Source organism: Phascolarctos cinereus, unplaced genomic scaffold (genome assembly GCF_003287225.1).
Source record: "Phascolarctos cinereus isolate Bilbo 61053 unplaced genomic scaffold, phaCin_HiC Scaffold_4;HRSCAF=312, whole genome shotgun sequence".
Lineage (NCBI taxonomy): Eukaryota > Metazoa > Chordata > Mammalia > Diprotodontia > Phascolarctidae > Phascolarctos > Phascolarctos cinereus.
Genome location: NW_027555847.1, coordinates 34,174,427 through 34,202,088, shown reverse-complemented (window position 1 = coordinate 34,202,088; position 27,662 = coordinate 34,174,427). Strand labels below are relative to the sequence as shown.

Genomic DNA, 27,662 nt, shown 5'->3' with positions numbered 1-27,662 from the left:
TGCTCTGGACTATAAATTTCAAAGAATGTGCAGACTAATTTTCTACTGGGAGTTTCCTTGTGGAGCGTTCCCTATTCTAATGAAATCACAAGCACAGCCCTACAGGGTAAGAACCAACTTAACGTTATGTGGGTACATGGTAAGTCCCTCACAGACATGAATGTTGTGAAATAAATGGCATCAGGCAGCAAATACACTTCATGTTAGAGCCCTTATCCCATTTTTTTTTAAATGATAATAATCAAGAAAAGAAAGTCAATGACTGCAATTCTTCTGAATTCCTCCTCTGCAGGGGGTTGGTGTGGGGGTGGGGTGTAATAAATAAGGAAATGATGTGATGGTAGAAGGAAGTTTGATTTAAGAAAGTGAACTTACTTTGTTCTCATTCAGGTTTTACATTGAGAGCATATCATTTCTGAAGGACAAAACAACAGTGGAACTCTTTTTTCTGAATGCAAAGTCCTGTGTGCATAAGGTAAAGTACTCTGCTTGTTAATTTCACTGTGTTCATTAATTTCATTATGTAAATCCTATGAACTTTAAATATGGTGGGAGGGGGTGGAATTCCTGCTTATTATTCATCTTCTTCCAAAGAAAACCAGGTTGAGTCCTGTAGTCTTTCTGCTTAAGATATAACATTTGCATTAATATGAGATCACTTAAAGGTTGAATGGAAAATGGGACCATCTGGGGTAGAATAACAAAACATGCCCAATTATCACTATTGGAAAATAGAATCTCTACCCAGTGCTGTGAATAGCCAGTGAAGTCCTGATGACATATTAATCAGGCTTGAGAATAATTATCATTCATTGAAACTCTGGCGGGAAGGCTTCTTCCTAGGGTAAGTTTTCCCTTCTTTACTGGAGTTTGGCAGACTTCTGGTTTCTATTCAAACTCTGCCCTTGGAAATTTGCAAGCACTTAGCCTTAATTTTGTAGGTGTCAGACAGTATGGCTTTCATTCTATAGGCATCAGAGAGGACATCATTTTTTTTCCCTCCCTTTGGCAAGAAAGACAAATTTTCCTGACATCAGGAGCCTGATTATCAGTCTTTCTCTTAATAGGAATTAGCCTGTTCAAGCACTCTGAGGCATTGGTTGGTACCTGAAAATCTGTACAGATTGGGGCCAACATAGCTAACGAACTACAATTGACAATTATATGATATTTGGGCACCTATACAGGAGAATACAACTGCCTATTGTAATATTTCCTTCCTGTAGCTGGCTGAGTCCCAGTGAAAACATCTCCCATTCTCCCTTTCCTCTTTGTTAAGTAATTTGGGGGTGGGGGTGGGGAGTGGATTGAAAAAGGGAAAGGAGTCAAAAGGGCATTTTCTCTTCTGACATTTCTCTCATTGTTGAGCATCTTAAACCCATTTTTGGAAGAGAGACAGAAGGGAATGTTTTTGTAAATTCCATTTCCATGTTAGAGAATCAAAGTCTTTGAGGCTCCAGCACTACTGGTTAAGAAGGTTTCACAGTTATGGGAGAGCTGGTATTTGGGGGAAAGTGAAATTGCATTTGAGTAGAATGGTTGAGAGTATAGCACCAGATTTAATACACAGTAATCATTTAGTAAGGTTTGTTGGTTGAATGAATGCATTCCTTGTACTTGGGTGCAAAACTGCTTGGAGGGAATAGAATAAACATTTATATAAGCACCTACTATGTGCTAAGCCCTTTACAAATATTATTTTCAGGTATTATTTTATTTGATCCTCACAATAACCCTGAGGGATAGGTGCTGCTATGATCCTTATTTTACAATTGAAGAACCTGAGGCAAACAGATTTAAGTGACTTGTCCATGGCCACACAGCTATTAAGTGTCTGAAGCAGAATTTCAACTCATGTTTTCCTGACTCTAGGCCCAGTGCTTTATCCTCTTTGATACCTAGCTGATCTGGGCTATAAATTAATAAATGAAGAATGGAGTGTATGAAGTGCTACGTAAGAGATATTCTAATAATGACACAGTCCATCCCAAGAGAAGTCAGAGAATGTAAAGTCCTTGAAGGCAGGGGCTGTTTCATTTTTGTCCCTCTGTCTCCATTACCTACAGCAGGCACATAGTCAGGACTTCACAAATAGCTTTTGATTGATGGATGATGACTGAATAAAAAATGCCCATAAGAGAGCTTTGTTTTTGTTTTCCTTTTTCAAAAAGAAGTCATTTTAAGCATATTCCATGCAAGGAATATGTCTCTGGAATTTCAACTACCAGAGTAAACAAGTTTTATGAGAGCAAATTCCTACACTTGACAACACATGTGGGTGTCTTGTGGACTTGTGGCTGGCTGGCTGCACTTGCAGATGAGTCAACAACTGACATGGCTATTCAAAATTTGAGCTTGTTGACAGGTGATAATACAACTTCATGCACATTATGGGCCTTGAGCACACCCAGGTTCCTAGGGAAGGGCTCCTTCTTCCTTTGTACTCCTTTTCCTTCACTCTCACTAGTCACTACCATTCTAAAGAAGGAGACACTGTCTCTATCTGTAGATATTTCCCAAACAAATCCAAAGCTTGGGGGCTGAAGCATCATGAGTTGGGGGTTTGAGGGGAGGGGGCAGGAAAGGTCTCATGCAGAAGGGGCCCCTAGAAGTGAGTCTTAAAGGAAAGCGGAAAGTGGTGTCCCTGACAAGAAAGCCCTTTCCTTTCTCTTAGGGCCAAGGCATAAAGACAAGAAAAGAGCTCATAGGGTTCTCTTCCCTGTTTACGTGCTGTGTGTTCCAGTAGAAGTGTTCCCTTAGGGCAGCAAAAGCACTTTGAAAGCCTTGCTATAGGGGGAGGGATTAGAGCTGCAATTTCGTTGGTAAATGGAACGTCCAAATACCATGTGGCTAGAGAGCTAGTCCAGGAAGCCCTGGGTTCAAGTCCTGCCTCTGACACATACTGACTGTACAACTCTGGGCAAGTCACATAACCACTCAATGCTCAAGGCTAGGGTATTAACTGCAGAGATGCTAGCCTGCATTGGTAGAGGAAGTTTCCTTATCCAGGAGCTCCTTATGACACTGACATCACAGGTTTGGGCTATAAAGCACTAAATAAATTCTGTGTTTTATGTAGAGATGTGTGTGTGTGTGTGGTTGTGTGTGTGTGTGTGTGTGTGTGTGTGTGAATGTAAACATGGCTGGCTTAGGCACTGTCCTTAAAATAAAGGTTCTGGGAAGAAGTAATCTATCAGAGAGGTGATCACAGGAGCAGAGTGAACTTCCTTCTTAAGAAGACTGCTATTGCATAATGGAGAAAGTCCAGAACAAGGATTTGATCTCAACTTTTTCTGAAAAAAGTTGCTCTCTATCTATTTGTAACCATCCTACCTTTCTTTATCATCATCTTCCTCCTCTTCCATCATCACAATTTCCACATAGTAGATGATTAATAAAGCTTGTTAGATTCATTTGAATTAAATTATTGTTTAATTTTTTTTCAATCATGTCTGACTCTTGGTGACCCCAACTTGGGGTTTTTCTTGGCAAAGATACTGGAGTAGTTTGCCATTTCCTTCTCCAGCTCATTTTACAGATGAGGAAACTGAGGCAAACAGGGTTAAGTGACTTGCCCAAGATCACACAGCTAGTGAGTGTGTGAGGCCAGATTTGAACTCAAGAAGATGAGTCTTCCCAATTCCAACCCCAGTGCTCTACCTACTTCACCACCTAGTTGGATTGAATTGGAAAGCATTCATTAGAATCACAGGATGCTAGATTGAGATGGCAGGGACTTCAGAAGCAATATAGGACAACTCCCTCATTTTAATATGAGGAAACTGAGGCCAGGACAGAGGAATTGACTTGTTTGAGGTTAGACAGGTAGTTAATGCTAGAGATGGGTTTCTCGTTCACATGTGTGTCCAGTAAGGAATGTGGGTAATGAGATTTGGAGAGCTAGGTAGTCATGTAAATGGATTCCTAGAATGAGAAAAACAAGCCATCCTCCACCACATGCCATTGTAAGCACCGGGGTGATATGTTACTGACCTAGACAATGTCATTATTCACGCTGCTTAGGGAATAAACTGCAAATGCCATACAGACAGGCTGAAGTCCATGTTTTACCTATCCCTGAATTATGGGAGGGCTTTGGGAGTTCAACCCAGAATTTGAGAGGTAATGCTCATTTTCTTTGGCAGCAGGGAAAATGAAGGGGTCAGTATTCGTTTTTAGAGAAGAAAAGAGAAATGGTTTCTCTAATGGATTCTTTGACTAACAATAAAATGGGATGTATGGGAATATCTGAATTTACCATGAAGTTGGACATTAAAGTTGCGAAATATCTCTTTAGTTGAAAATTGTCACCATATATACATTATAACACAGCCTCAGTGCAATTCTAAGGACTTCTGCCCTGCTTGTATTAAAATGATATGGTAATTCCTTTTTCCAAGAGATGAAGCCATAGACCTTATGAGGAAGAACATTTTATGGCTATTCCAAAGACCGAACTAATTCAATTCAATTAGTGTAGAAAGGCTACATCAGGTATGTTGGGTATCAGTAGCTGGCCTTTGAGTCAGAAAGACCAGAGTTCAAATCCTACAAGTCACAACTCAACTTACTCTCTTAAGACCATAAGGGGGGGGGGGAATCACTAGTAGTCCTGATCTATGTCTTGCCATTGGACTCCAATAACTGGAGGACAGAGTGAGGCTGACAACTTTGCATAGCTCTACCTCACTGAAATCCAGTTCACTCACAAGTCAAGACATCACCCTCCTGATGTCATTGGTCCTCTTCGAGAACAAAAAGATAAATAACAAGACTATAAGTTGCAGAACAGCTATTAATCTGCATCAGTAAAAGACTTTACTCACCAAGAGTTCATTCTATCAATTTAATTATGGATCTAAAAAACAACAAAATTTACCAGTGTGGTGTAGTGAAATTTGGAGTCAGAGAATTTGAGTTTTATTTCTAGCTATCCCTTTCACTACCTGTGAGACTTTGGCCAACTCATTTCTCTCTCAGCCTCAGTTTCCTCATCTGTAAAATAAGGGAGTTGACCTAGAAGATCTCAAAGGTCCCTTCCAGTTCTAAATCTGTGATACTGTGAACATGTATCTCATGCCTAAGCCATTGTGCTAAGTGTTGGGGATACAAAAACAAGACATCCTCTACCCTTGGTGAGCTTATATTCTATTGGGAATATACTCATAGATAAGCATAATACAAGATAATTTGAGCAGGGTGAAACTAATCGTCATTGAAAGGATGAGGGAAGCTGTCAAGCAGGACATGGTACTTGAACTGAGCTTTGAAGGATGATGAGAATTCTGAGAGACAAAGAACAAGAAACAACACATTCCAGGAATGGAAAAGTAGATTGTAAAAATGAGGGGAAGGGGGTAGAAGTAGAGAACAAGGAAAGAAAGAAAGATTAAAGGAGCAAGGAAGAAATTAACTTTCAAATCTATAGATGGGGAAGAATTCATGCCTGAAGAAGTGATAGAAACAATTTTGACTATGTAAGTTTAAAAAGCTTTTGTACACAAAAATATCTAAAAATCTAGAAGAGAAAGATGTAACTGGGAAAAAAATCTTTGCCTTCAAGTTTCTCTAAGAAAAGTCACATATCCAAGATATACAATGAAATGATTGAAATTGATAAGTCTAAGAACCATTTCCCAATAAAGAAATGTCAAAGTGTACGAATAGCTAATTTCCAAAGATAGAAGTCCAAGCTATCAATACTAAGGAAAAAATCGCTCCAAACCACAGTCAGAAAAATTCAAATTAAAGCAACTTTTAGGTTCCACCTTTCACCTTTCAGATTGACAAAGAGAACAAAAGGAGAAAACCACAAATGTTAAAGGCACTTCAGGAAAACAGGCACACTGGTGCTATTGGTAGAACTGGGAATAGAAGAACTAGGCAATAAGTATTTATATAGACCCTACTATGTGCTAAGTACTGTGCTGAGTGCTTTACAAATATTGATCCTCACAACAACCCTGAGAGATAGGTGCTATTAATATAGTTTACAATTGAGGAAACTGAGGCAAACAGAGGTTAGATGACTTTCCCAAAGTAGCTATTAAGTGTCCGAGGTTGGATTTGAACTCAGGTCTTATTGACTCCAGATCCAGTGCTCTATCCACTGCAGATGCCTACCTACCTCAGTGCTAACATTATGGAGAAACACAACTTTAAAAGACTTTAGAATTCTCATTAACTCAATGATAAACTGTAAATCCAAAAGAAACAGATGAAACTTCTTGTCAGAGAGGTGATTAATTTGAAACCAGTAAAAGACATACATTTTCAGGCAGTGTATCATTTTTATCAGACTATGCATCTATTTATTAAAGGTTTTATTTTCATTTTCATTCCTGTTTTAAAAATTTGTTCAATAGGAAAAGGGATGCAGTAGGAGAGACAAATAAAGAGGAAAAAACTATAATGGATGGTTTTCTTAGGGGATAGGAAGACATACAGGAGAGAAATCTAGGTAATATAAAAAGAATAGCCATAAAATTATTTTTTACAAAAATAATTTATGGATATGGGATATTTAACATCAGTTTGGAGGAAGAGACAGTAATTGGCTTTGACTGTAATATAGGAGACTAATCTGAAGCAAGACAGAGAAAATAGGTTGGTATTAGACTGTGGAGGGCCTTAAATGCAAGGCTGAGGATGCTGTCCTTTATCTCAAATGCAATAGAAAGCTGCTGAAGGTTTTTAACTGGGGAATGAAATGCTCACGTTGTTGCTGGGGTTCAGTCGTGTCCAACTCTTCATGGCCCCATTTGGGGTTTTCTTGGCAAAGATATAGGAGTCGTTTGCTATTTCCTTATCCAGTTCATTTTACAGATAAGGAACTAAGGCAAACTGGGTTAAGTGACTTGCCCAGAGTCACATGGCTAGTAAGAGTCTGAGGCCACATTTGAACTCAGGTTTATCCTGATTCCAGGCCCGCACTTTATCTACTTTGCCACCTACCTGCCCTCAAAGCTAGCTAGAGAATGAAATAGAAAGGGTACTGCTGGAAGCCTAGAAACCAATTAGAAGGTTCTTAAAATAGTCTTGATGTTATTTGGTCCAGAACCAGGAAAGTGGACTAGTGAGTACTAAGGATACTTGCGTATAAGGGTGGGGCTCCATTGACTGATCCCACCCACTTAAAACTAATTACCTTTTTCAGGTAAGAACATTTCCTGTCTAAATCAATCAATCCGAGTGAACAGGGCTCGTACACCTCCTTTAATCAATCAAAGTCATTTGTAAGAGTCTTGATCACAGCCCTAAGCAATTTGTATAACAGAAAGACTACCTCAAAACCAGATAAAGATTCCTAAAGTCTAGTAGCGAAGGAACTGGGTTTGACACCGAGCTGAGTAAAGAATCAGCAGCCCCAGGCAGCCAGCATAAGGATAAACAGATGATAAGACCGAGCTGCTATTGACTACAAGCGGATGGCCACCAGTATACCCATGTGCTCAAGGACTGAGGAAAATTCCAAGAAAAAAAAAATCTGCTTTTTTGCTAACTGCCTCTCCTGGTGCCTACCTAGCCACAAAGACTAATTTAATGTACTGTTTTGTTGCCCAAATGTTTCCAGTAACCTGGTTTTTAGTCAGCCACATATTAACTGTAAAGATAGGGAGGGAGGGAGAGAAAAAGAGAGAGAGACAGAGATACACAGAGGCAGAGAGAGACAGAGATAGAGAAACAGAGAGAAAGAGACAGAGAGAAAATATAGGTCACAATTCTAAAGTGAAGTTACCAGCATTAAAGGGGATCAGGAATGACTTTCTGTAGAAGTAGGATTTTAACTGGGACTTGAAAGAAACAAGGGAAGCTAAATAATGGAGATGAGAAGGGAGAAAATTCCAGGTGTGGGAGACAGTGAAAACGTGAAGTTGAAAGACGGAGTGCAAGGAACAGCAAGGGGACCTATGTCACTCTTATCATAGGGTACATGGAAAGGCGTGAGATTTAAAGACTGGAAAGGTGGAAAGTGACCGGGTTATGAAGAGCTTTGAATGCCAAACAAAAGAATTTCTGTTTGATCCTGGAGGTGAGAGGAAGCCATTGGAGTTTATTTAAATGGAAGGTAACATGCTTTAGGAAGATCACTTTGACAGCTGAATGGAGGAGAGCTGGAATGGGGAGAGATTTAGAGCAGGGAGACCCACCCCAAGGGCTCTTGGAATAGTCCAGGTGTGAGATGATAAGGGGCCTCAGACAGGGTAGTAGCAGTATCAGAGAAGAGAAGGGAGTATATGTGTGAGATAGTTTGAAGGAAGAAATGACAGCACCTGGAAACTTGTTGGATATGGGGGCAGGGAGTGAGAGGAAGTGAGAAGCTGAAGATGACCCCGAAGGTTGTAAATCTGGGTGACTGAGGGAATGGTGGGACCCCGAAGATTAATAGAGCAGTTAGAAAGGAGAAAGGGTTTGGGCTTTGCAACCTCAAAGTAATATATAAATGTAGTTATAATTGCTACCTGCAAAATTATGATCATAATTTGCCCTATGGTGCTTAAGATTTACAAAATGCTTTCTCCACGACCCTCTAACCATAGATAATGCAATATATTCATAGACAGTTTTACAGGTGAGAAAGATAAGACTCAGAGTTGGCCACAGCCATGACAGTTAACAAGGGGCAGGGCCTGGGTGAGGCCTAAAGTCTCCTCCAGCATTAACAGACTAGGAAGGTCACATAATGCTGGAACACATGACTGATGCCCCATGTCAAAATCTTTGGACCATAGGGAAGGGGAAGGGAATAAGCATTTAAATAGTACCTACTATGTGCCAGGCATTGTGCTAAGTGCTTCTTTAAAATAGTATTTAATTTATCATTCCAGGGGAGCTGAGCTTGGGATAGTACCAATAAATTCTGCTCTTTACTTTTCACATTGTTTTAAAAGTAAATAAGTGCAAAATCTTAGTGGAGTTCTTATGGTCACACTTTTGTGGATTGGACATAATGAATGTCTGTCAGCTTTCTGTTCCTTTACTTGAGCACTGCATTTCCACACCAAGTACAATATCTAGTAAGGGGCTAATTTTTTCTTCTAAACAAAAAAGAAACCAAGAGACACATTTAAACATGAAAAGCTAACAGGTATATGAGGGAGGCCCCATATTCAGGGAGAAAAGGCGGGGAAGGAAAGGTTTTGGGGCAGAGATTTTCTTACTCTTGGCAAGGAACTTGACACCAATTTCTAATGCAAACATTTCTGAAGACAGCCAGAGAGTACCCCAGGATGCACTCAACCTCTCAGAGCCCTGTAGACTTATGGCAACCTAGAATCATGGAATGGTGGAATTAGAAGAAAGTTCGGAGTCTGTCTCTTCCTCAGTCTCCCCATTTTGTACCTAGCAGACCCAAAGAGGGCCAAATTAATTTGCCCAAAGTCACGCAGATCGTAAGCAGGGACGTTGGGATTTGAATTGAGATCTGTTGAGTCCCTATGATAATGTTTGCTACTGATTCCCCTTAAAAATATGCAGGCTAAGTTCTTCATTACAGGAAAACACCCTGGCTGAGCCCTTGGTGGTTTTCTCTAAGTGAACAGATCCACATATGCCTTCCTGTACCACTTGGCCCTCACTCTACCTCTTTGTCATTCAGTCGTGGCCAACTCTTCATGACTCCACTTGGGGCTTTCTTGGCAAAGTTACTGGAGTGGTTTGCCATTTCTTTCTTCAGCTCATTTTACAGAAGAGGGGACTGGGGCAAATGGGGTTAAGTGACTTGCCCAGGGTCACACAGCTAGTAAGTGTCTGAGATTGAATTTGAACTCAAGTCTTCCTGACTCCAGGCCCAGCACTCTATCTACTCCATCACCTAGCTGCCTGCAGTCTAGCCTGCCAACAAACAATTGAAATTGATTTTAATGAAAACTTTTGTCAGCTTTCTTCTTTGCCAAAGAAAAACGTAATTGAAGATAAAAAGTTAACTTTGTGGGGGAGTGGCAATCAGTCTTTGGGCTGGGCTGCATCTTACCTCAAAACTAAACCAAAGTACACACACTTAACTTTTTAAAGAAAGCATTATGTTCATTTTGTCTTGAGCTGAACTGTTGATTGGGTTCCTAGGCAGCAACTTTGTTCCAGGTTCAGTATAAATAGCTAGCAAATCAAGATGGGAAAGCACATGTTTTTATTGTAGCCAACTGTATCCAATTACTCTACCCTTTCTTACCTAATAATCCTAGTTTTCATGTTCTTTGAGATGATAAGAAGGAAGCAGTAAATCAACATATCAATGATTCCATTATACTGGAACAGATTTCTCGTTATTCAGCTGGGGGGGTGTGTGTGTGGTGTGGTGTGGTGTGTGTGTGTGTGTGTGTGTGTGTGTGTGTGTGTGTGTGTTTCACACCTTATTACTCCATTTCTTGATCAGAAACCTTGTTTGGCATGGTCTTTCATCAGCCCACACAGCAAAGCAAGCATCCTAGCCTTTCTTCCCCACACAAGCTCTCACCACATTGGCATGACAGTGCATGGAATGTTGTCCTTCATGTGACACTTTAGGGAATGAACTCTGTGACATGGCTTTTGGTACTATCTTCCCTCATCATGGTATGGACATAACCTTGACTTCTCAAAGGTTATTTCAATGGAGCATAAGCTCAGGTAGGTTTTACTGTGTTGGAAAGGCTTCCAATATGGTGGGGCAGATTGGTATTGCTGTCCCAGAGCCAGCCTGACTGAATTTGGAAAGATTCATCAACAAGACGGCCACAAGGTGATGAATTCCTTGGGCCATAGCAAGACGTGTCTTTCTTAAATGTATTCAATCTAAACCTGTGTCTATGTGAATGAAGTAAAGAGTTCCAGATTGGCTTATTCAGCTAATTAAAAACTCTGCAGCTGAGAGTAATTGATTGGTTTACTTTTTATATAGGTTGCCTACCTACATCAATTAAATTTGCTTAGACCCTGAATTCCCCTAGAAATCTGGTCTTAATGGAGTTTTGGCCTTGAAAATGCATCTTTATGTGTCATTGAATAAAAACTGCAACATAAAATACTGACAAGAAAGCATACGGAGTGTATAAAACTGGGCTTGGAAGTGTCCTGCAAAAAGAAATATTTTAAAAATTGACAATCAACTTTGTCTAAATAATGGCCAGAAAAATATAAACTCTTAGAAGTCTCAGTTTATTTTATGACTATTACCAAAAAGGGGACTGGATTCTTATAAAGGAACAAAAGTAGCCCTAATTCCTCTACTGTTTGCTAAGTTTGAAACACCTGATGGTCCTGAAGCTTCATTTTAGTACATAATTTTAACCTCTCCTTGCCCAAATTGGTAGTGCTTCTGCATAATTTGAGTTGAAACGACTTTTTTTTCTTCCCACCTCCAACAAAATATTTACTAGCCAAAATACAGGTAACAAAAGGGGAAATAGAGGAGAAATAAAGATCACCAAACCTATAGATTTATAGAAAAAGCCTCAGAGGTCATCTGTTGCAGGCTCCTCCACTAGGGGAAGCTAGGTGATACAATGGATAAAACCTGAAATAAGGAAGAGCCGAGTTCAAATCCAGCCCATGACGCTTATTAGTTGTGTGACTCTGAGCAAATCAAAATATCTATCTGCCTCAGTTTCCTCCTCTATAAAATGAGGATAAAAATAGCACCTACCTTCCAGCATTGTTGTGAGGATCAAATAAGCTAATAATGTGCAGCATGTATAGTTAAGTACTCTATAAATGTGGACTGTTCTTGTTATTAGATTGTATGACCCTTGGAGTCAGGGACTGTCCTTTGACTCTCTTTGTATCCTCTGTGCTTAGCACAGTGCCTGAGACATGCTTATGCTTAATAAATGTTTATGGATTGATTTGGTCTAAGTCAGTCCTTTTCAGATGAAGCTCAAAGAAGAGTGATTTCTTCCGAGGTCACACGTTGGTCCTAAGTGGCAGAACCATCATTAAAGGCTTGGATGATCCAAAGACTGGTTGATTATCCCCTGAATCACCAAAACTTGGCTATTTGTGGAAGGGGAAGGAGTGCGCATACCACTGAACAGCTGTGCCCTTAGCTAAGTCACTCAACATTTGGGGAAAAAAGGGGGGTGGAGATTAGGCTAGAAAATCTGAGCTCACTTTCAGATTTAAAATGTTATGTTCTATGTTCTCATCACATGAATACTAGAAACGTGTTTAGATACCTTCTCCCAAAACAGTTATAAAGATCCATGGGCTACTTTTGTTATATTTAAAAAAAAAAAACAACCCATGTCCCTTGGAGGCTGTGTTTCTGATATGTTGAGAGACATGAATTTGCTCTCCCTATTTTACGAGGCCCACTTAAAAAGACAGCCTAGTTCTCTGGCCAGCAAATTCTATTGAGCTAAACATCATTCACGCCTATTGCACTGGAGATATTCTGTGCCATTTAGCAATGAGAGATTGGACTGTGCTTCCAGACTAAAATACAGTCAGTAAACCTAGCCCTTGGTTAACTTGACAAAGGTTTTGTGATGCAGTTGTGTTTCTTTTTGTTTTGTGTCTCATCATTTGAGGAAGATGTATCTTTCTCCCCAGTGCATTTCAAGGCCATGGCAATACCTTCAGCCATTGGCCACAAGCCTGAATTGGTGAGCGACAAGGTCTAGCTGAAAAGACGTGAGCAGGGGTTTTTGCCAAAACAACTGGCAGTTAGAAGACTAGTGTTTGCTAAGTGAAGTCACTGACCCCAATGCTAGTTTTCATCTGAAGCTGGGCTATGGGCCAGTTGGGGACTAACAAAGAAATCTGATATCCTGCACTTTAAAGAGCTCTTAAAAGCTTCATAATCACCAGTTTACCTTGTCTTGGAGCCTGCCTAGTTTCTTTGCATTCAGAAGTTGAAGACAATCTATCCTGAGCTACGACTTGGAAAATCAAAGGAAATGGTTTATAATAATATAGTGAGGATGGTGATAATAGAGGCAGCTGGTGGCGCAGTAGGTAGAGGGCAGGGCCTTGAGTCAAGAAAGACTGAGTTCGAATCCAGCTTCAGACACGTACTAGCTATGCAACACTGGGCAAATCACTTCACCTATGTTCGCTTCAGTTTCCTTAGTTGTAAAATAAGAATAGTATCTACCTCACAGGATTGTTGTGAGGATCAAATGAGATAGTATTTCTTTAAAAAAAAAAAAGTGCTTAGTGCAGAGCCTAAGCATATACCTATAGCTTAGTTGCTATATAAATGCTTAATTATTTCCTTCCCTTTTCCTAATAATAGCCAGCATTTATATAGGGCTTTAAGGTTTACAAATATCATATTTGGTCCTCACAGCAATCTTGGGAGAAAGGTGCTAGTATTATCCCCATTTTACAGATGAAGAAACTGAGGGTCATATATATTATTACACAGCACTTTTATTCCAATGTATCTAGAAACTGTCCCATGTAAGATCTCCATTGGACCCACCATATACTACTGGAAAGTACATAACAGAATGTTAGGTTTCTCCCCATTTTAGAAATTGAGGCACCCAGAAATATAATCACTTATACGAAGTCCCTGGTAAATAAAGACAATGTCAATGCACACTGGCACTGGTCACAATATAGTTATCCAAAGGCTCACTACTTCATTGGGAATCGTTGAAACCCAAGATGATGGACAAGTAAAGGGAAATCTACTAGATGTGGAATAGCCCATGGCAAATCTGCTTCCTCAAACCAAATGGTATTATTTCACTGTCATCATCTCAAACACTAATGGTCTGAGAGAATGAACTCTGGAACTAGCCCGTAGTAAGAACAGTAACACCCATCTACAGTGTTTTAAGGGTTTAGAAGGAAGTAGTGCAAATATTATACCCATTTTATAGATGAGGAAACTGAGCATCAGTGAAGTGAAGCAACTTGCCCCAGGTCACACAGAGTCAGGAGTCCAGCACAGGTCCCCCAAGCATTCTTTGGACTACACCACACCAGCTTCTTATCAAAGTCACTGTAGTAAACATTTGGAGAGAGAGAGCAGGGACCCAGCCCCCACCTTTATCTGGATATACAAAACCCTAAATCTCAGCGACTTAGAAATCAATGGACTTGGATAACATGGCTCTACAAAATATTTTCTCAACTGGTTTTACAAATTAAATTCCTTAGTACATTGAGTAGTGGGGCAAATATTGATACCCCTTGGGATTAAAATCTTGCCTTTCTGAAGAGGTATATAGCAAAGGGACTCCAAAGACAAATTTATATTATTCTAATCCTGAAACTCTTGAAATCCTTAAAAAGCCCATCTACAATAAGTGCCCCCACCTTCTCTCAATCTCTTTTTGACTCCTTACAGTCTGATTTATGACCTTATCATTCCACCAAAACTTGATATTGTCCACTCCTGTTCTTTGGAGTTCTTCACTGGTTATATGTTGCAGCCCATTCACACCCACCAGGAATGTCTCCATTGCCTTCTCTTTAATATTCTTTTTTTTATCTGACATTATCATTCAGCAGTAAATCACATTGCATAAAACATTTTTGAAAATCATCTTTATTGATTTTGAGGGCAAAATTGCATGCTGGTTTTCATGAGGCTCTTGTCAGATTCTCCAGTAGGCAGACCCACTGCTTTTGCCATTGTCCCTCCTGAACTGAAAGAGGTCGAGTATTAGCACCTACAGCAGAAAGCTGATGGTCCTTTTCTTAGAAAAATTAAGGGACTATGTATTCCCACCACAAAATGAGTGGAGCAGTTTTGCTTAAAATTGTTGTTTGCGTGTCAATGCTATGGTGATGGCTGTGGATGATAAAAAAAAAAATAAGTATGGTCTGCTTACAGAAGAAACTTTAACTCTCCAGTCCCCCAGGCATGTGATCTGAGATGGGTGTCAGTGACAAAGGGATCATGGCCTGTATTTGCTCCAATATTCCTTAAGAGATTGTTGAACTTAGCTCCTTGGAAATTGGACAGTTTTTCATTATGGGCCAGAATTGTTCCTTAGGGTTAGAAGGGTGACCAAGAAGTTCCTTCTCCCATTCTCTCCCCTGCCACACACACCTTTTTTGTTCCCATTCATTTTTCCTATGCAGAGTCTGTCAAAATAGATACTGTGATTTGAATCTCTTGAGCAAAAACCCTAATAGGGCAATGGATATCCATAGGTTAAAAAGGTGGATTTGGGCAAGGAATGATCAAAGTCAGTAGGATCATTCCCTACTAAAATTTCTTTGGCAACATTTCCTAATACTCTTGTCTTCTCGCCAATGATTTGGAGAATTAATTCTGATTTAATTTTCAGTTGTCAGTTATGGCTGACTCTGACCCGGTCTGAGGTTTCCTTAGCAAAGATACTAGAGTGGTTTGCCATTTCCTTCTCCAGCTCATTTTACAGATGAGGAAACTGAGGTAAACAGTATTGAGTGACTTGCCCAGGGTCACACAGCTAGTTAGTGTCTGCAGCCAGATTTGAACTCAGGGAAGATGTCTTACTGATGCTAGGCCAGACACTATGTGCGCCTAGCTGACCATTCTGATTTAATATTTAGGTCATTAAATTTTGCCCCATTTTCATGGCTAGTAATGAGGATGGTAATGATGGTAATGAGTACTTATCATTGATTTTGAGAATAAAATAGGTTTTTGCAAGAAGCATAGAGTAAATTACAAAATTCAAGATCCTGCATCTTAGTCCAATAAGTGCACAGCAGACAATAGTAATGTTTTTTGGTGGAGGCTTATAGGGAGGACCTGAAAATTTCCTGAGGAACTTATTAGGAGCTTCAAAGGGAGGATTGTTGGGAAGATAAGAAGGTGGCTTGGTGAATATTTAGAAAGGGCTGATTCAAATTGTTTAATAAATTGATTTTGATAACATTAGCCATTAATTTTCCCTTCATTTAAAAAAAAATTAGAATCTGTCCTTTAAAATGTTATATATCCTAAATTGCACAAAACAATTATTAAAAAATAAAAAACTAGCCCCCTTCCCCTTCATGGCTTATATTACCATTCTAATCCAGATGTTTTGCAGTCATAAGCAGAGTAAGGCAGGGTGGATTTTGAAGCGCCATTTTCTGGATTCATCTTTGATGCCCATGGTCCAGACCAGTGGATGATCTGTTTCCACAGTCACAACTCCAGAGCCATCATAGGTATTTGAAGTGCTGAGTAGGGGTTCCAAACATGAGCACACCATTGGTGAGGTTCCATTTTAGACCTGTTGTGGTGACTTGCTTACAAGGGTGTCCAACAGGAATGAGGCCACACCAATCACCTTCAAATCCTGTGTCTACATGCAGTTTGTGCTTTCCTGGTTGAAGCAGACAAATGAGAGAATCAGCTTGTATGATGATGACAGGCACTGGAGTGATGGCAGTTGCATGAAAAAGGGTCTCCACAGAAGCCATGATCTGGTCAAAGCGTTCTGTGAGTCCACCAAGAGTCACATCAGGTCAGCTTGGAGGTCCTTTTCCACTATCTTCTTCTGGAGCACTTGAAGACGTTTAGTAAAATCAGTGAAGTCTTGATCAGGAGTTGAGACAAGTTCACATCCCTTGATTTTGTAATACTCTTTGACTTCAGGTCTAATAGAATCAAAATCTCCACTGATGTACTCAGGTAAGAAGCTCTCCTCTCCTTCAGTGAGGTGATACAAGTGGTTAGCACCTCCATCAGCACAGGCTTTTAGAAGAGCTTTGCTCCACAGATGATGAAAATGACTTCCTGCAAAGGCTGATTGAGGCTCAGTAAGCAATACTTCAAATTCTCAGTGGGAAGCAGGCATTCTAGTGGGGTAAGAATGTTCTCCACGTCAGACTATTAGCTTCTGCACAGCTGCTCAGAGAGCCATCAGCCAGGAGAGGCAGAGAGCGAAACTAAGTAGCCCCGAACAAAGGCAATCTTCGAAGCCTCCACAGTCTCCCTGTTATAAAGCTGCGAGGTGGGAGGAGAGAGGAGGAGAAGCAAAGGCCCTGCCCCCTGGGCGGGACCTCTTAGGGACTCCTTGTTCCACCCTCCCCCACCCTGCATGGGGAGGAAAAGCTTTAATCTTCATTTTTAATTCTTCTGAGACCTTTTGGTTCCATGTCTCACTGATGTATTATAGCAACATTGCTATACAGAGGGCCTCATTTCATAGTCATTCCAACTTCCAGAGGCAGTTTGACTTAGTGGACCCAGCGCTGGGCTTAGAGTCAGGAAAGCCTAGGTTGACCCTGGATAAGTCTGTTAACCTCTTATGTTCCTCTAGTGTGAAGCAATGGAAAGTGGGGTGAAAGAGAACAAACATTTATTCAGTATCTATTATGTGCCAGGCACTGTGCTAAGCAACTTTTTTTGCACTTAGAAATTTTATCTCCTTGATCATTACAACACAGGTGCTATTAGTAACCCCATTTTACAGAAGAGGAAATTGAGGCAGGTAGCGGTTAAGTGATTTGCTCTAGGTCATACAGCTAGTAAATCTTAGAAGCTGGATTTGAACTCATGTCTTCCTGACTCCAGGACTAGTAGTCTATCCACTGTGCCACTTAGGTGAATTTGAAGATAGAAGACTTGACTTCAAATCCTTGTTCTACCACTTATGACCTTTGTGATGTTGACCAAGTTGCTTAAGCCCTGGACCTCAGTTTTCTGATGTGTCAAATGAGAGAATTGAATTAGAAGACCTCAGAGTTTCTTCTCAGCATTAAATCTGGGATCCTATGGCTCTGATCATAGATGGATTGTCACCCACATGGATGTGATGTGGTTTGGGGTTGCTGGGAACCCTGCAAAGGCAGGGTACAGGGTCTTCCCCTTGGAATGTGACAAGGTTTATTGTAATGACAATAGAAGTGGGCAGAGTTTCTAGTTAACTTGTGGGGGTGAGAATGATGTCCCAGAAAGGACAGTGAAAGGATATGGGTGGGATTAAGGAGTGGCAAGTAGCCTGGGGTAAACCAGGCACAGAAAACGGAAAAAGAATTAAGTGGTTTGGGCTGGGTTGGAGGGCCACAGTGAAAGGACAGTTAAAAGGATTATTGAGTACCTAGGCAGGCTGGAATGGGCCAGTGACCTGAGCTGCTGAAATGTGTGGGAAAGTTGTGGGAAACTCAGGGGCTGAGTTGTGTTCAAAGACATGGTCTTTTTCTTTCAGGGGTCTGGGTCCCATCAGCCCCATCACTAGAATATTGAAATCAATTGGTTTCTCACTGTTTAGAAGCCACTGTTGAGAACTGCTGTTGTGGGAACTACCTTCACCATCCATCTGACAGGGGTGCCCCTAAAAGTTCCATCTTCATCAAATTCAAAGATTTACTAGGAGTATAATAAAACCTCCCTACTCTGACTTAAAGAAGGCATGAGTGGTCGAATTCTTTGGAGGTAGACAACCCCCCCCATACTAGCTTTGCATTTCTGTGCTCCCAGCACCCCAAATCACGTCACTAGTGCTGACAAGATGTCCTCCAGGGATAAAATCATCAATTTCTGTACTTTCTAATGGGAGGCTAAAACAGCTGCAAATGGAAGCTACTATAGCTAGGTAGTAAGCTCTCCATTCAGCTCACCTTTCCTGTTCCTGAAAGGAATAAGGCTGGTTCTTTAGGAAAATTGATTGTAATCTTCTTGAGGACAGGGACTGTCTTTTGTCTCTTTTTGTATCTCTAGCACTTAGCACAGTGCCTGACACATAGTAGACATTTAATAAATGCTTATTAATTGTTAAAAAAAAAAAGGAGAGTTTCTGATAAAGGCTATCTAAATGTCAGGAGATACATAGTATCTAAGAGCTCATGATAGCTTCAATCAGCTAGCATTTAGTAAGTAGCTACAATGTGCCAGGCTCGATTTGAGGGTTGGTAGGGAGGGCACTAGAAGTACCGAGGGTCAGGAAAGTGCTTGAGCTTCCTCGTGAAGAAAAAGAGAGGGATTCTGGGAGGCAGCCATGCCAGGCATTGAGGGTGGCTGGTACACAGTCATGGAGACAGGATGGAGTGCCCTGTTCTAGGAAGGTAGAAGAGACCCATTTGACTGTATTGCCCGATGAGGGAGTACTGTCCAATGAGGCTGGAAAGGTAGATTAGGATCAGGTTGAGATCCAAATAGAGGAGTTTATTTTTTTTCCCTAGAGTCAATAGAGTCACAGAATTTTATTGAGGAGAGGAGTCACATGGTAAGAACTAATTTTAAAGAAATGGAAAGAGTTTCAAGGCTGAGGGATAATAATGTCTTTGGGACATCCATCAAATGTCCAGTGGTCAATTAGTGTGCAGGATTCAAGCTTAGGAAAGATGGCGCCTGAATATATTGGTCTGTGAATCATCTGTGTAAAAATGACAATAAGACACATGAGAGCCCAAGAAAGAAAGTGTGGAGAAAAAAAGGAGGAAAGGAGAGGAGGGGAGCAGAGAGGAGAGGAGACGAACCCTTGGAGAACACCCACAATTAGGGGACATGACTGAGATGCTGAGCTAGCAAAGGAGCCTTGGAAGAAGACAAATCAGACAGGAGATGGTATCAAAGAGAAGGTGGCCAACAGTGTCAGATGGAGCAGATGGGCCTAGAATAGGGGTTCTTAGCCTTTTTTTGTGACAGGGATATATTTGGCAGTCTGGTGAAGCCTATGAGCCCCTTCTTAGAATAATATTTTTAAATGTACAAAATATTTAAGATTACAAAGAAAACCAATTGGATTTAAATAACTGTCAAAATAGTAAAGAAAAAAATCACAAACCCAAGGTTAAGAATAAAATACCATAAGACTTGGCAATTACAAGGTCATTGGTAAATTTCAAGAGAGAAGTTACGTATCTGTCACAATTTCTTCAACAGTAAAATGGGAATCAATAACCCCTACCTCCCAGATTTGTTGTGAGGATCAAATAAGATAATTTTTGTAAAGCGCTCAGCATAGAGCCTGAGACATAGTAGATGGCTATATATAGCTATTATTAAAAGAGAGGTGTGTATCAAGGTATGGTGGAAAGGTGTCAAACCTGTAGTAAAATTGCTGGCAACACTCCTGAGCACTGCTTGAACCTGATTAAAATGTAATTGGGGAGTATTTAACAAAATAAATAAAAATACAATAGAATATAGATAATGTTAATATATCATCTTCTAAGTCAATATGTGGCCCACAGCAGTCCTTATATATGGTTTAGTGGCCCCTTTTCTATCTGAGTTTGACACCACTGGTGTCAAAGATTCTTTTTGGAATCCAGTGGGCTTGGATTCAGTTCCCAGATCAGACACTTACTAGCTATGTAACCACGAGTGAATCACGTAATCTCTCTGCTTCTCCATTTAGCCATCTGTAAAACAGAGTTGATGATAATGCCAGCCACCTCAAAGGGTGGCTGTTAAGAATCAAATAGGATGAAGTGCTTTGTAAACTTTAAAATTGCTGTGTAAACATGAGCTATGATTAGTGTTACTAAAAGGTAATACAGCATGGAACTCCAAGTACTGAAATAGGATACAGATCCAATCAATCTTTTGAGATGGAGTGATAATGTCACTATATTAAAATGGGAGCCCAATTTAGAACCTCACACTCACATGGGAATGAACACAGAGCGTAGTGTTGTGCATTTGCCCCCTCCAGGATCAGAAAAATGGAAATGTGTTTAATTAGATGCACAGTTACAAAGGCCTACCGTTGCTGACCAGCTTGGCTGGGTTGACCATCTGCTTCTTTCTCTCTCCAACCTCTCCCTTTTTGTGGTTGCAGTCCCTTATTTTCTTGTGAACATCTTGTGTCTTCCCCTCTTTACTGATCCCCCACTTTTTTAAAGGCTTGTTTCCCCCTAGAACCTTTTCCTGCTACAAAATCAAATTGCAATTCTGCACCATTGCCAGAAGCATTTAAGCAATTAGAGAGCTGTAATTAATGTCTACTGTGTATGTAATCTCATAATGGGCCCTGGGTAAATGCAGAAGTTCAGAGCAGGGCCGGGGTGTTTGTTTAATAATGGTTATTCATCTGTGGTCCAATTGTCTCCTTGCTGGGTTTGCCAGATGTGGGTGCCCTGGAACTCTAGTGCAGAGAAGTGAAGCCTGACCTCTTTAAGCTTCCCAGCCTGTCTTTGGCATCTTGCATCTGGCCATAGATCACCACACCTCTCATTTTCAGGCCACTCTCCTATTCACTCCCTAGCTTTGAAGATGTATTGACCTAAGAATGTCAGTATGATGAAAGGCATTTAGATGTTGCTAGCAGGGTAGAGGAAACTCTTCATAATATAGCTGTGGGGATTAGAACAGGCTCACCATTCCTGGGTCTACACAGAATAAAGAGAAAACTAAAAATATACCACACTAGAGAGGATTTTTTGGACTTGGGACCTTAGGATTTCAGTGGGGAGGGGATTCAGAGACTGTAAAATTCTGGAGGGCATGGACTGTTTTTGTCATTCTTGTATTCCCCAGCCATGGCTGTGGTAGCCATGTGCCTGGCACATAGTAATCTAGTTATGTCAAATCAACAAGCATTTTTTAAAGCACCTGTTCTGTACCAGACACTCTACTAAGTGCTGGGGATACAAGAAAGAAAAACAACCCCAAACCATCCCTGCTCTCAAGCGTGAGACACATGCAAACAACTATGTACAGAGCAGATATTTACGAGGTAAAATGGAGACAAGCTCTAAGGGAAGGCACTAGGATTAAGGAATAATAGGAAAGGTTTCCTTCAGTAAGTGGAGTCTACAGGTAGAGAAGAGAAGGGAGAGTATTGCAAACAGGGGGCCAGACAGTGAAAATGGCAGAGTTGGGAAACGCAGTGTCTTGTGCAAGGAACAAGGAGGTCAGTGTCACTAGATCTCAGAGTATGTGGATGGGAATCAGGTAAAAGAAGACTGGAAAGGGGCCAAATTATGAAATGACTTAAAGGCCATATAGATTTTATATTTTTATTAAAATATATAAATACTTGCATTTATAAAATATATTTTATATTCAAATATGTAACTATTTATATTTATAAAATACATTTTATATTTGAATATATAACTATAAAATATATTTTATATTCAAATATACATTTGTATTTGTAAGCTATATTTTTTTATTTAAATATAGATATTTGTATATATAAGATCATTTTATATTTGATCCTGGAGATAATAGGGAGCCACCAAGAGTTTATTGAAGGGGTGGGGGGGAAGAGAGAGACAGAGGGCAGTGCCATTGTCAGAACTGCACTTTAGGAAGATCAGTTCTTGACCTGAGCCTGTGAATTTACTCAACCTTGGAATTCTTCCAAGCAGGATGCTCTACCATGGAGCATCTTTCAAATTGTGCATCCTGTTGAGGGAGTGTGGAGAAAGTTAATCTTACTAGAAATGGCAACGATGTTTCACAATCTTGGTGTGTGTTCTGAAGGGTATTAGCTGCCATTAGTTACAATGTGTATACGCAAAGCATGGAGTAAATTTATTTTACCCTGAATGACCCCTCTCTTGGTGATAGCCCCACCTCAAGGCTAGTCTGTGGCTACCTAAACTTCAGAGAAGCTCTACATCAAAAGCTCTTACTCTTAACTTGCCCCCAAGTTTCTCTCTCTAGAATAGAGGTGATATAGCTTCCTGCTTACAGCTTCTCTGACAATTACTTAACCAGTTTTCTTTTTCCAACATGAGAAAAAAAAATTAATTGTTTTGAGTCTGCGTGCCAACATCAGGAATCCTGTGACTGTCTTTTGCCAATGGGCAGTTTCCATGAGAGCTACTGTCTGAGCTAGTATATTCCCTCCTTCAATAACTTGGTCTCCAAAGAATGGGCATCATTGACTCAGACCCTCAGTTGTTTTTCTTTTGTATCCAGTTCTCCTTTAAAGGGACTTGGAGTTAATTTAAAATCCCAGCCTATGTCAGAGCTTAATTTAAAAAATAATATTTTATTTTTTCCAGTTACATATAAAGACAATTTTTAACATTCAATTTTTTTAAAGTTTGAGTTCCAAATTTTCTCTCTCCTGCTCTCCTTTTTCTCCTCCCTAAAACAGTAAGCAATTTCATATAGTTTATATATGTGCAATCACAAAAAACATATTTACATATTAGTCATATTGTGAAAGGAGAAACAAACCAAAAGAGAAAAAAAAGACTGCTAAAAAATAAAGTAAAAAATTGTATGCTTCCAATCTGCATCCAGGCTCCATCAGTTCTTTCTCTGAATGTGGACATCATTTTTTGTCATGAGTCCTTTGGGATTGTCTTGGATCATTGTATTGCTGAGAAGAGCTAAGTCATTCATAGTTGAATGTCATGCAGTATTGTTTATGATGTTTTCCTGGTTCTATTCATTTTGCATCAGTTCAAATAAGTCTTTACAGGTTTTTCTGGAATCAGCCTGCTCTTTATTTCTTATAGCGCAATAGTATTCCATTACTATCATATACCATGACTTGTTTCTAATTCTTTGCTACCACAAAAAGAGCTGCTATAAAAAAAATTGTACAAATAGTTCCTTCCCCCACCCTTTTTAAAAGCTCTTTAAGATACAGACCTAGTAGTGATATTGCTAGATCAAAGGGTATGCACAGTTTTATAGCCCTTTGGACATAGTTCCAAATTGCTCTCCAGAATGGTTGCATCAGTTCACAATTCCACCAACAGTGCATTGGTGTCCCAATTTTCCCACACCCTCTACAATATTTATCATTTTCCTTTTCTGTCATAAATCCAATCTGACAGGTGTGATGTGGTACCTCAGAATTGTTTTAATTTGCATTTCTCTAATCAATAGTGATTTAGAGCATTTTTTTCATATGATTATAGATAGCATTAATTTCTTAATCCAAATACTGCCTGTTCATATCCTTGGACCATTTATCAATTGGGGAATGACTTGTACGCTCATGAATTTGACTCAGTCCTCTACATATTTGAGAAATGAGGCCTTTATTAGAGATGCTTGCTATAGGTTGTTTCCCAGCTTTTACTTTCCTTCTAATCTTGATTGCCTTAGATTTGTTTGTGCAAAAAATGTTTAAATTTAATACGATTTCATTTTATGTCATGTAATGCAGAGCCTAATTTTTTTACAGATACATTTAAATGAAATCCAATGTTGGTGTCTTACAAATAGCACTTTAAATCAATGTTTTTGCCCACAGACTTTTCCATGGTCAACCAGTTAATTAACGGCAGATTTGGGTCTGGAACCTCTGTAGCCTTTTACAAGACCCATTGTAACCAATGCAAAGCTCAGCAACAGAGTGACCTGTGTTGACATAAATAAGCTAGAGCATAAATAAGATTTTCATAGGATACTCTATAAAAGAAGACTTGGTCTTTTGTGGATGTTCAGTCATTTCAGTCATGTCTTCATGACCCCATTTGGGATTTTCTTGGCAAAGATACTAGAATGAGGGGCAACTAGGTGGTGCAATGGATAGAGCACCAACCCTAGAGTCAGGAGGACCTGAGTTCAAATGCAGACTCAGACACTTGACACTTAACTAGCTGTGTGACCCTGGGCAAGTCACTTAACCCCATTGCCTAGCTTTAAAAAAAAAGATACTAGAGTAGTTTGCCATTTTTTTCTGCAGCTTATTTTACAGATAAGGAAACTGAGGCAAATAGGATTAAGTGACTTGCCCAGGGTCACATAGTAAGTGTCTGAGGTCAGATTTGAACTCAGGAAGGGGAGACTTCCTAACTCCAGGCCCAGCACTCTACCCGCTTCACTACCTAGATGCCTTTCTTTTGGTCATTTTCCTTATAAAAATTCTGCCCTTCATATAGGTTAAAAGACATGAGGTACCCACTACTGGGAAGCAGCCTCTCTGGACATCAATATGAAACTGCCCTAGATCATACCAGCACTCAGTTCCAGAACTGGGATTCAAATCCAGGTCCTTGGGCCCCCAAATCTAGGACTCACTTTCTACTTCACTATGATATTTCCCATAGATGCTTAGATGTATTCATCTAGTGAGGATGATTTTACATCAATTTGTATATTTGTTCTTTTTAGAATTAGTAGTAGTAGTTCAGTAGAGATTAGTAATTATGTTATTACATAGGTATTGATATGTAGTATTAGTAATAGAGTCATAATACTAGCTGCCATTTATCTAGCGCTCTAAAAGGTTTAGAGGCATGACAGATAGAGGATTGGCCTTAGAGCCAGAAGCCCAAAATTCAAGCCTCACCTGATACATACTAACCATGGGCAAAGTCACATGGCCTCTCATTGTCCCTAGACAGCTCTCGAAGATTAGAAAAATGATGACAAATGTCTGGATGGAGGGAGTTTCCACTCAAGTGTTCCCCATTCTATGAAGAAGGGGAGGAGGGAAGGAAGGGGAATGAAAGCATTTTAAGATTTGCAAAAGCAGCTGGGTTGCCCAGTGGTTACAGTCCCAGGCCTGGAGTCAGGAAGACTCATTTGCCTGAGTTCAAATCTGGCCTCAGACATTTACTTAAATGGGTGACTCTGGGCAAGTCACTTAACCCTGTTTGCCTCAGTTTCCTCATCTGTAAAAATGATCTGGAGAAAGAAATGTCAAACTACTCCAGGATCTTTGCCAAGAAAACTCCAAATGGGGTCACGAAGAGTCAGGCATGACTGAAAAACAACTGAACACTAACAAATCAACAAGCTTTTATTACGCTCCTACTATGTGCCAGGAATGGTGCTAGGTCCCAAAGATAAATGAAACAGCCCCATCCTCAAGCGACTTGTGTAAAAATGCCTATACACAAAGTAAATATTAGGGGATTTGGCAGGGAAAGGAGGGAGGGAGACATTAACAAGTCTAGGGAGGATTAAGGAAGGCTGAACAGAAGAGGTGAAACTGAGCTTTGAAGGAAACTAGGGATTCCTTAGAATTTAGAAATTTAGAAATTCCTTAGAAATTAGAATTCCTGAGAGGTTTATAGGTTTGGAGCAGGAATGATTATGGAATTTAAATGGACTTTCAGTGTCAAGGGTCTGACCCCAGGCTGGCCTTTGTATTTACTTCCTATAAACAAATCCCTAGAACGAGAAGACTAGAGGACCTTGGGCTCTGTGACCCTTGGTAAATCACTTTAGGCAGTCTCTAAGACTTTGAAGTAGCTGAGAATGTGCTGAAGGTCATTGGGAGAGGGAATTTCCTTGCCTGGGAATTCTCTACCCCAGTGAAATCACAGATCCAGTGTCCCCCTTATCCCTATCCAGGAGAGGAGCCGAAGTGCATTTTAAGCATGGGGGACAGTCAGTGCAAAGATCTGGAGACTGACACACACCAAGGTTAAGTCATGCAGCAAATGCAGTCTGTTGCAGGATTTGAACTCAAATCTCCTGGACCCAAGCACTTTATCTACTCTACCACACTGCCACTCATTTCTTGTCTGTACTCTTGTGACCAGTAGACTACATCTGCAATATTTTTCACAGATGGTTAGATGGTCTGTCTATGGTCCTGGCAAGAGACCCCACACTTGGGGACCAGACCATGAGCCTGGTTTGTTTCAAAAGACCAAGAGGCCAAAAACAATAGCTACGTGACCATCATTGGACTCAGACCCATGACCCTGAGAGTTGATAAATTCCATAATCATTCTTGCTCTAAACTTACGATCCTCTGAATTAAGGCAGCCAAACTCCGCTCCCTGTACTCTGTTCTCACAGGGAATATGGTTCCCATTTATTCCTGTGCATTGGGCCACATCATCTGACTCACTTCTTGAGTTCTCTTTGTCTACTCTTGGCAGTCTTGGAGTCATGTTGAAGGATCCCATTACCTCTGCAGTTTGGGGACATCTCTTTCTCTCAGTTGTAGTAACCAGGTGTAAGCTTGTTCTAAGGTTACTGGTGTTGACATGGCTGGCAGTAAGCCCTACTATGGCTCACATAACTTCAGTAGCCCTTTGTACTTAATCCATGAAATTCTCCAGTTCTTTATAGGTCTTCATTAAGTTTCCCACAGTCTAAGTCTTAATTAAATTTCACCACATTCTGTGGAATGGTCACTATTATTATTCTCTGTTTAAGATGGTCTAATGAAGACACACAAAGGAAAAAATAACTCTCCCAAAGTCAGTCAGTCACTCAAAATAAGTTACCAGTCAGAAATCTAAAATTGGCTTAGGCCCAGGGATAGGCTTCATTCTCTAGTCCAGGAGTTCTTAACTTGGGTCCATAAACTTAGTGGTTTTTTTTAAAAAATAATATATTTTAATAACTGCATTCCATTAAAATTGGTTTCCTTTGTAATACAAAATAATGTAAAAACATTATTCTGAGAAGGGAATCTATAATCTCCACTGCACTGCTAAAGAGGCCCATGACCCAAAACAGGTGAAGAATCCCTGCTCTAATATGGTATAAATATATGTTGACTGACTTTGGTCCCTCATTTGTCTCCATTAATTTTTGCAAAGATGAGATTGATTCATTTGCAGCTTCCACAATTAATCTGGATTTCTCAGTGTTTTTTATCTTCAATTCAGCAAATATTGATTATATATCTCTGGGCTGGGCACAATGCAGCTAGGTGGCAGAGTAGATAGAGCACTGAGCCTCCAGTCAAGAAGTCATTGTCATCCAGTTGTTTCAGGTGTGTCTGACTCATCATGAACCCGTTTGAGGTTTTCTTGGCAAAGATACTGGACCAGTTTGCCATTTCCTTCTCCAGCTCATTTTACAAATGAGAAACTGAGACAAGCAGGGTTAAGTGACTTGTCCAAGGTCACATAGCTAGTAAGTGTTTGAAGCTGAATTTGAACTCAGGAAGGTGAGTTTTTCTGACTTCAGGCCC

At 40.2% G+C, this 27,662-nt stretch overlaps 1 protein-coding gene and 1 pseudogene across 8 annotated transcripts in view; one reads left to right on the top strand and one right to left on the bottom strand.

Annotated features, from left to right (window-relative positions):
- FRMD4B (FERM domain containing 4B) overlaps positions 1-27,662 on the top strand; it is a 354,364-nt gene that overhangs the window by 240,838 nt on the left and 85,864 nt on the right. For all 8 annotated transcript variants that reach the window (XM_021007524.2, XM_021007518.2, XM_021007519.2 and 5 more), the window contains one exon: positions 391-475. In XM_021007524.2, coding sequence (XP_020863183.1) covers positions 391-475 — 85 coding nt within the window. The remainder of the gene's footprint in view (positions 1-390; positions 476-27,662) is intronic.
- On the bottom strand, positions 15,669-26,549 carry LOC110222525 (thiamine pyrophosphokinase 1 pseudogene; annotated as a pseudogene).